A 14421-nucleotide genomic window follows, 5' to 3' on the forward strand; every position below is an offset into this window, starting at 1 on the left:
TATGTGTGCTGACAGATGTTAACTAGACTTACTGTGGTGATCATTTCATAATATATACTAATATCAAATCATGTTGCACAGTTGAAGCTAATATAATGTTATATGTTAATTATATTTCAATTAAAATAAAAAAGAAAATGGCCAACACAGTGGGGCAGGAATACATTTCCAGTGTCATTCATTCCTGTCAAGAGTGACATGCTGAGACCTGGTGGAAGGCAAAGCCTCCACCTACCATAGGCACAGGTTAAAAGTAATGATCCTTCATCGCAGGTCTAAGAAAGGACTTGCGGTAATTTGGGGTATTTGGGTTATGGTACCAGGCTCTGTCTTAAGGTTGGGGCGGTTTGTTCTGGCCAAGGTCAGCTGTGTGTTTGTTCTCTCCGCCTGTACTGGAAGCTGTTGCAACACACAGCCTCCCCGGCCCCCTCCCTCCTCATCGCAACTAAGGCTAATGCTTCACTAGCCTTTGCAGAAGAGTTGGCTTCGCAGGAGGGTTGAGCTGGGCCAGAAAGGAGGAGCTTAGACCTGTGTGCAAAACCTGGGAACCTGACTAAACATTAGTCCGGGGCCAGGATGAGGGCAAAGAGACTGGAAAGACATCCCGCCCCCCTGGTAAGAAAGCCCCGTGATCACCTCCAGCCACTGGCGGTCCTGCCATCCTCGGAACTTAAATATAGGGACAATTGGAGCCGAAATGTCACAGTTCTGACCCTTCAGGCTTGGACCACCGGGCACCCCCGACACCATGAGTTGGTCCTCACACCCCCGGAGTTTAATCCTCTGCTTCTATACTCTTTCATTGCTCTCTTCAACATGCCTGGCAGTAAGTGTGCTGTTTACAAAACGTATTTGTTTTAAATGGAAAGCTTAAAAATAAGAAAATATACGATAAACTAGTGAAATGTCTGTATTTTTCTCCTCTAGTATATTGCTACCCGAGACAACTGCTGCATCTTAGATGAAAGATTTGTAAGTAGTTTTTATGTTTCTCGCTGTGTTTGCACTGGACGTGGGCAGAGAAATAAAAGAAATTCTCTCGCAAATATCATTTGGCAGTTTAGACTTTTTTTTTTAATGGAGTCTAGGTTTTACCTATTTTGATTAGTAGATCTTATGTAGCTTTTTATCAGGATTTTAAAGCACTCTATTATTGTATTTTCAGGGTAGTTATTGCCCAACTACCTGTGGAATTGCAGATTTCCTGTCTACTTACCAAACCAGTGTAGACAAGGATCTACAGAATTTGGAAGGCATCTTACGTCAGGTTGAGAACAAGACATCAGAAGCCAAAGAGTTGGTCAAAGCAATCCAGATCAGCTACCACTCTGATGGACCAGCAAAGCCAAGTGAGAATCTAACCACCACTGACTGAGAACTTCATCTGTGAAGTTCTTTTGCTGTTATTTCAGTGGTTCTGTTTGTTCACGTATTTTTATGTCTCTGATCCCATGTTACAGATGGGATAGAGAGTGCTACCAAGATTTCCAAGAAAATGTTGGAAGAAATTATGAAATACGAAACATTGATTTCAACACATGAATCAACAGTTCGGTAAGCATTTTTTGTTTCAATTTGCTCTCCAAGACTGAGCTAGTGTTTACTCAATATTCCAAGCTTCAGTAGAAGAAATCTTTTTATTTTTTTCTACTTGTATCTAATTGACATGATGCCTGACCATCTTGAACACAGTGGAGATAGAAGTATTTAGGCAATATGAGTTGTATTGGATTGTAATTGCTTTTTAATAATGATGTAGAAAAAAAAATCATGTGGGAGAAAGATGTTTTAGGTGTCTTCAAATGCTTTATGACCGTATTTACCAAAATGTTTCCCCTCACCCCCATTTGTCTTACAACATAAATTCAAACTGATGGGAATATGGGTGTTGAAAATAAAATTCTCTTTATAAGAATGTCAACAAATGTGTGGTGAGGAATTTGTAAGCAGAGACATAGGAAGGATCTTGGCTGCAAAAGTAAATTATACTGAAGGCAGAGCAGAAAAAAATGTGTTTTAAGAGATAAGTGTAACAAACATTGTAAAGCTACCTGTTGATCATGGAACCTGCAATTACGTATTCTCCTCCCTTCTCTTGAAAGTAAGATGTCTCTGTTAACAACTTCCCAGGGACTCGTAGACTTTCTGAACATAGGGTCTCAGATACAGTTTTAGTTTCTTCCTCAATTTTTTTCCTAAATTTTTCTCAAAGTAGTATAAGAAATTGAGATAAATGATGGCTGAGGAAAAGTGGCCCAGGAGGGATTTATCCTCTTTTTGATATCAGAGGGCTATTATTATTATTGTGATATTATTAGCATTATGATTTGCATTATTATTGCCCATCATTGAAGTTGAAGGAGACTACAGTGTAGAAATTTTCTAAGGCGCAGTAGAGAAAAACGTGGTCAAATAGTTTGTCTATCCTGAACCTCAAAGAAAGAGATGACAATCTATGTACTGTAGGTAGTTTTCTATCATTTCTGAATATGTACAAGCATCCCTGTGAGAAACAACAAAAGCAGGAGTTTTCACTTCCTCCAGGCTTTTGCTGAAGCTGTGTAAATAGAAACACTAAGAAGAAAGGGAAAATGTCCGTTATTTTATTTTAGGTAAGGTAGTGCCCCAGATACTTTTCCTATGTAAGTTATAAGATTGAAGTCCATAAACAGATCCTCAGTAAATCCACAAGTGAAAAGGAATAATGCTTCAGCACATGTGAATTTCAGAACAGGGCCTTTCTTTCCCTAAGAATATTATCCCAAGAATAATCACCAGAGGGTCTTCCTATTAATCAAGGTCATCACTTGTGTACCTCATTATCTGCTGCCCTTTATGCAAAAGATAAATTCAGAAAGGCCACTTAACAATGATACTCTTTATTGGCAAGGACCCTGTTATATTCTTTTCCAAAAAGCTTAGAATTTTAATTCACCTCAATTTATTTATTAACGTCATTTTACACTTTTTCCAAGAATGGAGTAATTTATCAGGAAATAATTCTTGAGAAAATAAGGTGGTATTTTTAAAAGAATATACAAAATTATTCCTCTAAAAGGAATACTCGGTTATCTTATTATTTTGCTTATAGATTTTTGCAGGAAATATATAATTCAAATAATCAAAAAATCATCAACCTGAAACAGAAAGTGGTCCAACTGGAAGCAAACTGTCAGGAACCTTGTCAAGATACAGTGAAAATACATGATACAACTGGGAAAGGTAAGTGAAAGTTTTATATTGGATTAAGTTCATCAAAGCAAATATAAAAAGTAAAGGAGATTGTATGTATTGGAATGTATACAAATACATTGGAAAATGTCTAGCTATTAAATCTAAACAGTCTGCTTAGACTTTTCTTGAGTAGCTAAAAAAAAAATACTTTAAAGGAATAATCACGTGAGAAGTAAGAAAATACTTCTCAGGAAGTGAATCGTTTACGACAAGTTAAAAATGTCATTTTCAAGGCTGGCACAGTCTTACCTGGATTTCAAACCACCACAAACATTTCTTCTTTTTCAGATTGTCAAGACATTGCCAATAAGGGGGCCAGAGAGAGTGGGCTTTACTTTATCAAACCTCTGAAAGCTAAGCAGCAGTTCTTAGTATACTGTGAAATTGATGGGTCTGGAAATGGATGGACTGTGTTTCAGAAGGTATTTTTTCCCACAACAAATGTATTTAATAGACACCTAATTGTTCTGCTATATGCCCGATACGTTTCCAAGCACCTTGTGAACATTAACTCAATTAACATTCACAACTTCCCTTTGCGGTAGTTTTTGCCTTCTTATCGCTATTTACAGAGGAGGAAACAGGCACAAGAGGCTGAGTATCAATAACTTGCCCAAAGTCACATAACTAATAAGTAACAGAGTAAGGATATAGTCTGGTTTCAGTCTGTGCTGTGACTCTCTACTATGCTGGCCCTGCTGTTGTAGATTCATGATGGCACATAATCACAATATCATAGTGACAAAGAACTTGAAGAGATCTCTCTTGACAGGTACATCAAGACCTAGGGCTGCCCATCACAAGAAGATGATGTCACCCAGAGGATACACTGAGGCTGTTCCAAGATCAGGACCCTCTATTGCCTTTGCCAGCTCCAGGCACCCACTGCAAATCCTCTTGCATTGTTTACCTTTGACCACTGTTACAACTAATCCTGCAGGGGGCACTCAGAGCCAGCGAGTGATGGGAGCTCTGGCTGGTAGACACAGATTGAGCAATAAGTTGATCTTTCTGCCATCAGTACAAGAATCAGCAATATCAAGCTGGTGTTCTGGAGTCTTCTAGAAGTCTTTTTAAAACTACTAGTTTTGGGCTTCCCTGGTGGCGCAGTGGTTGAGAGTCCGCCTGCCGATGCAGGGGACACGGGGTCGTGTCCCGGTCCGCGGAGGGGCTGGGCCCGTGAGCCATGGCCGCTGAACCTGTGCGTCCGGAGCCTGCGCAATGGGAGAGGCCACAACAGTGAGCGGCCCGCGTACGGCCAAAAAAAGCACAAACTACTAGTTCTGTAACTACTAGTAGTTATAGTAGTTAAAACTACTACTAGTAGTTTTAAAACTACTAGTTTATAATTTATCATGTGCCAGTCGCTCTTTTAAGTACTTTTACATTCTCTGGTGTAATCCCTGCAACAACCCTAAGAAGTAAGCGTCATTATTCCTACTTGATAGGTGAGAAAACAAGCAGCTAGCCCAGGGTCACTTAGTAAACGATGAAATCAGACCCTCCATATTTTGGACAAAATGTTTATAATTTTTTTGTGTGTGCACTGATAATCCACTCTCTCCTTTTGCCCATACAATTGTGTAATTAGAGGCTTGATGGCAGTGTGGATTTCAAGAAAAACTGGATTCAATATAAAGAAGGGTTTGGACATCTGTCTCCTACTGGAAACACAGAATTTTGGCTGGGAAATGAGAAGATTCATTTGATAAGCACACAGTCTACCATCCCATATGTATTAAGAGTGCAGTTGGAGGATTGGAATGGCAGAACCAGGTACTATTAGAAAAGACTTTTAACTTTTTGCCGTAGAGACATTCTGGAGTATGCACTTTCCAGCTCTCAACAGAACAGTGGGGAAGACAGTCTGACAGATGAGAAGAGCACATCCAACTATGTTCCCCAGAAGTCAGTTTGATTCTTGGGCAGTCCAAGTTGCTAGGTCCTATTTAGGCAGGATCTAAGTGTTCTGGTACAATCCACTTACCCTGGAACCATACAAAAGAATAGCTAGTATTTCCTGAGCATTTAATATGTGCCATAAATTGAACATGAAATTATAATTTAATCTAATCCAAATAACTGTTTCAAGAGGCAGGAACTACTATTAATCCCATTTTACAGATTAACATTTCCACGGTCGCATCGTTGGTATAGGGTAAAGGATGGATTTAAACTTAGATAGGTTAACTCTACAACCCATCCTCTTAGTGATTATCCTTGTTGAAGAGTGAATCTAGCTTCTTCAGATTTCCCAGCGCTTTAATGATCATTCAGTCAGTCAAATCCAGAGCTACTTTAAAATGAAACCAGCTGGATTCTTTGGTGAGCTAGAGCCGCCTGGGCACTTTGAGTGTTGTATGCCTAATTAAAATTAAAAACAATATCCAACCCTCTTGTTACGTCTATGGCATGATGAAATATAGTCTGTGCCCAAATACGTATTTTTACTTTTTAAAGTTTTTAACCAGAAAGTATAATACCATAGTCAGTAGACCTCCTATGAGAACATCTCCTATATCCCAAGTCCTAGAGATCAGGGAAGCTAAATGTTTTCTGGAAATCTCTGTTCATGCACCAAAGCCCATTCTTCCCTGAACTCCATAGAATTCTGGCCCTCATTCACAACTTTTTTTCCAGGGGAGAATCTCTCTCTGATCCTATAGCTCATGTTTTGTGGGCCATACAGGGAACTTCTTTTTTGTGATGCTTGAGGAAACCCTCCTTCTTGTCACTGCCACACTGCCTTGAGAAAGGAAAACCCCTTTAGGACTTCACACTTTAGATGGTATGAGTGGCTAATGGAACTGTAGCTCCTTCAAGTTTGCCACATTGTTTGTCACTCACTGTCAGATAATGAATGTGGTTTATGAGAACTGTGTGTACATGCTACATACTGAGATAAAAGTGGAAAATATGAAATTAGTCAGGTTCATCCACATATCTGGATTGGATATTAGGATCTTATAGGCAAAAAGCATTCAGATGGCTGAAATGTTTAGTCTTCCTGGGACTAGAAGCCTTCCTTGAAGTCTTCTAGACCCATCCTGAGTGGTGTGGGTTCCCACACCCATTTTCCCTTGCCAGATTTGCAGAAAATTTTATTCAATGAGCACATTTCAGATTAAGAAGCAAAGTTAAAAATTCCAAACAATTGTCCTATGAAAGAGAGAACTTCTGAGATGCCTTCTGAGGCTCAGGGTCTAAGGTCTCTATTCCCTTCTTTGTAGTACTGCAGACTATGCTACGTTCAGGGTGACAGGTGAAAATGACAAATACCGCATGACATATGCCTACTTTATTGGTGGAGATGCTGGAGATGCGTTTGATGGCTACGATTTTGGCGAGGATACTAGTGACAAGTTTTTCACATCCCACAATGGCATGCAGTTCAGTACCTGGGACAATGACAACGATAAGTTTGAAGGCAACTGCGCTGAACAGGATGGATCTGGTTGGTGGATGAACAAATGTCATGCTGGCCACCTCAATGGAATTTATTACCAAGGTATGCCTTTCTTCCTTAGATGCATGAATTTGTGCATAGTCTATATTTTTATAAAAGGTAATAAATAAATATAAGGAAATGAATAAAGATATTGAGAGCTTATTATATAGTTCTTTATTTTAAACCAGAATTGAATACTGCTAGCTTATACCTGAAATTGGTCCTTCAACAAGAAATCCAACTGCTGCAAACTATGCAGTGGTATTCATCGTGCCTCCATCAGAGTTGATACTTTGGCTTATGGTGTCTCCTCTAGGCTTACCATATATATGATCTGGATGGACTAACATTACCATGTTTATGCTTGTTAACACAGTAGCTTGGTTCAGCTTCCCATGAGCTATGTGTCAGATAGATCCAGTAAGCAGTGAGTAGGTGTCTGGAGGAATTAAGCAAAGAGCAGGGATGTATTGGTGAGGGCAGATGTCTATGAAAGCTTAAGAGGAGAAGAGTCCAGCCTGAGGAGTGTAGACACTTATTTTAGGACAAGGGGAGGGCAAGCTATAGTTTGCTCTAAGACTGGAGTAGTTCTGAGCACTGGTTTTACTTACTGACAAACTATTGTAACTACCCAACAGGTATGCATGGAGAAATCCTCATCCATTAAAATGAGCAATCTTCCCTCCTTAGGGCACTGTCCTAGCCAAGAGGTGACTTGGAATCCTCTTAAAAACTACTTAAACTTACCTTTTGGTTTTCACAATGTTTTCTTTTGAAACCTAACTTAGCTTTGCACCAACAAACCATGTAATTAGAAGAAGCTCTCAGGGAAGGTGCCTGACCCATATGGTCCAGAGTAGCCGTGTTGATAGCTTGTGGTACCCTCCAGTACTAGACTCTGACAATCCCTTACAAAATCACAGGAGATCTAGTGTCCAGGAACGAGGTGAAAGCACTTCAGCCTGGCCTCCACTTTATAATGGAGATGTAAAACAACATTCCAGAACTGAGCTCCTCGTATTTTCCAGTAAAATTGTGTTTTTCAGATGACCTGAGATCATCTGATGAGGAATTATGACCTGTTTTCAGAAAGGTGGTCCATCATAGCTGAATCCAGGATGGCTAAACTTAGGGAGAGAGACCAATTGGGGAAATTTGGGGCTCTAAGCCTGTTAGCAGTGAATACATTTAAAGTATGGATGTGACCAGAAAGCACAGCACAGCTGTAAGAGTTTGTTTAATAATAAGTTTATGTCAATTGTAAATGGAGATTTTAGGAGTCTTTAAGGATATTTTCAGCAAGTAGATAACACTATAAAATCTGATGTAAATGGCAATGGACTTCATAATAGACAGTTCTTTATAGACTTTCTGAGGGGAAGAGATTCAAGAGCAGTGATATGTGCATCTACAATTTGTTTTAGGTGGCACTTACTCAAAAACATCTACTACTAATGGTTATGATAATGGCATTATTTGGGCCACTTGGAAATCCCGGTGGTATTCAATGAAGAAAACCACCATGAAATTAATCCCATATAACAGAATCACCATTGGAGAAGGACAGCAACACCACCTTGGGGGAGCCAAACAGGTCGGACCAGAACATCATGTTGAAATAGAATATGACTAAGTCATTTTACCCTGAGGATTAGATGTTCATTTCTATTAACCCACAAAGTTTCAGAAACTTTTATGAAATTTTCTTCCCATTTTCTCTTACTGTATTTATTAATTTTAAGTCTTTTATTAAGAATAGTTAGACTTGAATGACAATTAAAACTCACTTTGGACTGTATTCCCAAATGACTGAATGCAGAATTATTTAAAATTTGTTTATTTAATGAGATAATAATATTTTAGCTTATTTCCTGAAGATGTAATAAAATCATTGTGATAGTTTGCATTTTAATGATCACACGTCATTGTGTGTTGGTGATTTTTAAAATTATTTCTTACATAGTTTAGTATATGCTAATATAATAGGAGCAAACTCTAGCATTTCAAATGACTAAGTATTTTTTCCATATTTATTACCCCTAAATCATTCATATTTAATTATTCTTTTTAAATGGAGATAATTATATCTTTTTAATATATTTTTTGTTTTGGTCATAGGCTGGAGACGTATAAAAGACCATTTCAAAAGTGATTTACTTATGAAATGACTCTATCTAAAAAGAAAAATATACTGTTTTTCCTATGGGACAATGGACTTGCAAAGCCTCACTTCATTTTAAGAGTATAAGAACCCATGCTGAAAACTCCACTAACAGTTTTATGCTGGTTGTAATTTATCTATACACCATTTCAATAAACATTTTGTTTCCTAAGACTAGATACATGGTACATTTTATTGACCATTAAAAGCCATCACTTTCCTTCAATTTAATATTTACAGTTGGACAATCATCAGTAGTTGCTCAGTGTTCACTTTATGCTAAACATTGTACCTGACTCTTGGGAAGTTATGAAGGAAATAGAAATCATGGCTTTTGCCTTCTAGGGGTTATAAGACAAATACAGAAAAATACAGTAACCCAAAATGACAAAATTTGATATAAAAACATAAACACATGTCACAATCACATAACTCAGGTTCATAGTACCCCAGTGCAGCTGGAGACATAAGGCTGTTTGGGGATTCTCCCAGTAAATCCTTTTAGCTCCGGGCTCCTGTGGCCATATGTGGGCACTTGGAGAGGATTATAACTCAGAACAGAGAGATCCAGGGAACAGTCTGCTCAGCCCCTCACTGCTGAATAAGTTGAGCAGAATGAAGCCATTATTGCAGTAGCCAGAGATCAGGAATCGCTAACTTTCTGTAAGGAATAGCTGCATTTACATTAGTTGGCATAAGGCTGAACATGAAAAGTAATTGACTTATTTTATGGGGTCATGGGGGGAGGTCTGGTTGTTCTGAAGTCCTGAGCATTGGCTTTGGATTCTCTTCCTTTTCACAATTTCTTTCCTAATTCTTTCGCTTCCTTGTTCTCATAAGTCCTGATTTTAAAAGCATCCTATTGAGGAGATAAAAACCAGTTAAGTAAACGTCTAGGTATACAGCCAAATACTTGTGAGGCTTTGGGAAAATAGGAACATTGATTCATTGTCTGTAGCACTCATTCATTCATGTATGCATGAGGCATCCATTCAACTAACATTTATTGACTTCCTTCATTGTACTAGCCCCTGTGCTGGGTATATAGCACATAGTAGCATCCTCCTTTCTCCCAGTACTGTTCTATTCCGTTCAGTTCTCAAGTTCCAAAAAACCAGCAATAAGTCTTCCTTATTCCTCCCTCCCCATATCCTCAAGCCTGTCAAATCCACCTCCTAAATATTTATTATATTCATTTCTTTCTCTATGCCAACTGCCACCGTTCTAGTTGGGATATATATCTCTTGCCAGGATAATGGCAAATGCCTCCTTCCTGTTTTCCATCTTGCTTCCAGCCTTACCTGTTCCCACCTCATCATGCTCCAAACCACTTCTAAATTCAGAATGCATATAGTCTACCCTTTGAGAATCTATAAAATCCTTTGGGTGAGCAATTTGGTCATAGACAGGACGAGTTATGTAAATATTCATAAGTTTAAATGCAATAATATCACTCTAGTGATTTATCCCAAGAAAATTATTTTTGAAAAAGAAAATAGCTCTTTATAGAAATATAGATAATATTTAAATATTAAATAAATATTTAATTACAGTGGGAAATTTAGAAAATATTTAACAGTGGAAAAATGCACAAGCAAGGTGGTTTATTAGTACAATGGAAGAGAATGCAATGATTACATAATAAGTATAGTATCTCTGTATGAGCATAGAGACATTTACTAAATAATATGTGAAATTTTAAGATGAAAAACAATTCTACAATAAGTATGTAAAAGTATATATGCATATACTTTTGAACAAAATGTAATCTTAACATGCATGCATTATTTGTATGTATTTGTTTTCCCCAATCGATTTATAAAATTTAATAAAAATACTAAACAAAATAAATATAAACAAGTCCAAAAGTTTCTTATTTTTCCCATGATCACTTTTCCAATGCTTCTTCTGAAATATCATTATGACATTCTTTCATAAACATTTTGGAGGCCCCTGTTTTTGAGTGTCCAGAGTACATATATGGTCTGCATGCTGGGTAATTCAGGATTGATTAGTGGGAAGGGGCTTCTAACTTTCTCCTTCTATACCTCTGCATTGTTTGATTTGTTATAATGAGTACGTTGTTAGTTTTGTAGTTAATTTAAAACCCAATTAGGTAGAGATAAAAAGGTGAATTTCAAATTTTTACTTCTTTAGTTATTAATATTCAATGGTGAACATTGAAGGGTTGTAGCTTAAGAAATGAAGCAAGATATGTACTTCCACACTCAATTGGATCATGTCTCCACAAATAAAATAGAAATGAAAGGATTATCTTGACAAATCAACTTTTAAAAATTTACTTTTAAGTGAAACAAAGAGTTTGGAGCCTCCTAGCGACAGATTACTTTGCGGCACAGCTCAAATCACAGATAACTAATACCCAACCCTTCCCTTCACTTCCTGGGCACGCAAAACTCAGGTCACTGCAAAATAGGACGGCTAAGTACAAAACAGATGTGCATGGTCACACACTTTGAAAAACCCACAGAAGGAAGTTTCCAAAAATAAGGGTACTGGTACAGATGCACCTATACTATGACTTCAGGTCATGAACTACAGGGCAGAGTTCTTTAATCAGCAGACAGGAACAGTCATTTATTGGACAACATCAAGATTTTTAAATATACCTCTGAAGTGCTATAGCTTTTTTTCAATTCTTTGTTATGTTTAGTAGTTTGGTTTTAAAGATCATGTTTCAGATTTGTGGGTAGGCTGAAAGTGAGTGGGAAGTGAAAACATGTAAGTATAGACAGCATATTTGAGAACTTACAAGGTCTAAAGTTCTTAACTCTGAAGAGTATAAACTAAGCCAAGTTATACATAGTAGGTATCTTTGTAGATATAAATTCAGGTGATTGGAGTGAAAAACAAAATACACATTTAACCCTGGGGAAAATTAATCTACTGAAGATTTCTCATCAGTTTGATGTAGCTCAAAAAGAATGGGGAAAAAAAGAGTTAAAGATAGTAAGATGGGTTAAAGTAGATGGAAAATACCAAGTTGATGATAAAGAGACCAAGATTGTGGGAAAAACTGTTTCATATACCTTTCCCGTGTGTGTGTGTGTGTGTGTGTGTGTGTGTGTGTGTGAGTGTGTGTCCCCCAGAGACAGAAGTTAAATTAGTCATACTTCTGGCACACCATTCACATCCATATGTGCTGGGCCACTCTGATTATTCCCTTTAATCCCTTAATAATCAACCATTGTAATAGATTTGATGCATGTTTATTTGTACATATTCTTATAAATCATGGGTTGTTTGTGCTATGTATTTTTAAATTATATAAATGGCATCGTGCTATACATCAGTATTTCTCAGAATGCTGATCCACAAATTTTTTGTTAGTCAGCATTATAAGTAAAAAAATTGAGAATTAACAGGTAGAAACATTTTTCCTATATTGTGTATGTGATGATTGTATTTATTCAAATGTAATTATATGTCTTTGGAATCTAATAATAAAAAAATTGGCCTATATTTTTTCTTTTTTACATTTTATTTTACTAGAAATTATTTTTATTGCATTTTATAAGCTAATAGGTCTGTGACTGATTAGAAATTTAATAAAACTGGTCGTTTAGAACAAACACTTTGAGAAACACTACTAAGGTCTTCATTGTATTTATTACTTTTTCCATTCAGCACCATTAAGATCTACCCACAATCTGAGTATTTTGTAACTTCCTGTGATCTCCTTTTGAACTGAAGACTTAAAAAGTGAATATAATTTGGTTCCAAAGCTTGTGCTTTTTAAAATTGTATTTTTAATTAACATCTAAGTTCATTTCATTATGGTCAAAGAACATAATTTTGATGATACTGATTCTTGAGAGACAGTTCAAAAATTACTTTGGGACATAGGAATTATCAGAGAATTAATTGGCTCCATAAAATGTACATAAATCATAACCACTCTCCAATAATGATCTGCATCCAATAAGAGTATTAATATATTTTTTTCCTTTAAGAAGGAAAATGAACTAAAGGTAGATAGTGATTGGCCTTGTAAACATGAGCTTTGGCCCAAATGGCCTTGTAGCCATGGCCCGTTATGAGCATCGATAATAGGTTTGACCACTGACTTGTAGAACACACCTTTGTTGCAGGTTTGAAAGCCTTTTGGGAAGGCTAGCTGGTGAAATTTCAAGCTCTTGTTCATCTCAGTTTCATTGGGAAATATTTGAAAGTCCAAATGGATAAATTCAGGTCATGACAGTTAATCAGATCTTCAACTGGCTCAAAACTGTCTTTTCCAAATCCCAAATCCAGTATTCTTGACCCTCTCTCCCATTTCCCAGATCTTCACCCAGGTTTGCTTCTGCTGTTAACTTAAAAGCATGAAGTAACCTGAGGTAGATGGGAATCCTTCCTAAATAAATCTGAATGTTGACTCTCCCTAAATAAACAGAGTAGGGCAGATTCCATTCTGTGATGAAAGTGGCCTCAGGGACAAATAGGTAAAGTGTGACTTTTAGAAAAAAAATCATCTAACATTTAAGAGACCTTGGACTGGAAATGTTTTCCTTCCTAAATCGCTCTTTTTATATCACAAAGCTGTGGGAAGGGTCAAATGAGATTACATGTGAAATTTCTCCAGAGACAAAAACAAAACTGAATTGTTTTTTGCTGTTAAGATTGGTATTGCTGCATGAGATTTGAATCTAATGTCAGTTAAGTTTGGAAACATCATTTTAAAACTTTAATTTTTTGGCTTTTATATTTTAATAAATTTTAAATTTCAGAATACATTTTAATTTGCAGAAAAGAAGATACAGAGAGTTCCCTACCCCTGTCACCCAGTTTCTCTAATGTTAACATCTGACATTACCATGGCTCATTTGTCAAAACTTAAGAAACCAACCCCAGTAGTCACTCTTTTCTAACTTCCATGCTTTATACAGATTTCATCAGTTTTTACACTAATGTCCTTTTTCTGTTCCAGGATCCCATCCAGGATACATTACATTTAGTTGTCATATTTCCTTAGTCAGCTTTGGTAAAAATTTCTTAGTCTTTCCCTGTTGTTCATGAACTTGACTGTTTAGAGTATATTCTGGTGGACTGGTCAAGTATGTGTAAAATGTCCCTCACTTTGGGTTTCTGCTCTGTTATGCTCAATAACTTTTTGTTGAATTTTATCTAAGCAAAATTTTACCAAAATGCCTTCTTTAAATTGCCTTGGTTTTACTATAGAATGGTCTGTTAAAAATAGGTTTCAAGAAGAATCACAGAGAATTAAATGGATCTTGATAATTAAATTACCCCATAATTTTCATATAATTCCTTGCTGTGGAAAGTCTAAATACCTCACAGATACTATTTCCCCAGATCTCAATGCATCCCTATTTAAATAAATACCAACTGATAGATCATGTTTGCTAACCTTTAATAGAAGAACCACAATGAAATCGGCAGTGTGCCAAATTAAATGGATTTAAGCTGTATGATGGTGGAATGGATTCATGTTGTTGATATTAATACATCACTTGATTATTCATCTGCATAATGGTTTTACATTTCAAAAAAGGATTTATACTTTAATACCCATTCAACAAAGAATTTGATAATTCCA

The 14421-nt window shown here is 36.8% G+C and overlaps 1 protein-coding gene across 1 annotated transcript; it reads left to right on the top strand.

Annotated features, from left to right (window-relative positions):
• Nucleotides 1–748: 748 nt before the first annotated feature.
• FGG (fibrinogen gamma chain) lies at nt 749–8429 on the top strand (the record flags this gene model as incomplete). The annotated part of the gene is made up of 9 exons (XM_079920528.1): nt 749–826; nt 928–972; nt 1166–1349; nt 1461–1554; nt 3092–3222; nt 3523–3656; nt 4826–5010; nt 6465–6742; nt 8107–8429. 9 exons carry the CDS (start codon nt 749–751, stop codon nt 8313–8315), a joined length of 1338 nt encoding a protein of 445 aa, XP_079776654.1. The 3' UTR covers nt 8316–8429.
• Between the last annotated feature and the right edge of the window lie 5992 nt (nt 8430–14421).

Source organism: Stenella coeruleoalba, assembly GCF_951394435.1.
Source record: "Stenella coeruleoalba genome assembly, chromosome: 4".
In the NCBI taxonomy this organism is placed as follows: Eukaryota; Metazoa; Chordata; class Mammalia; order Artiodactyla; family Delphinidae; genus Stenella; species Stenella coeruleoalba.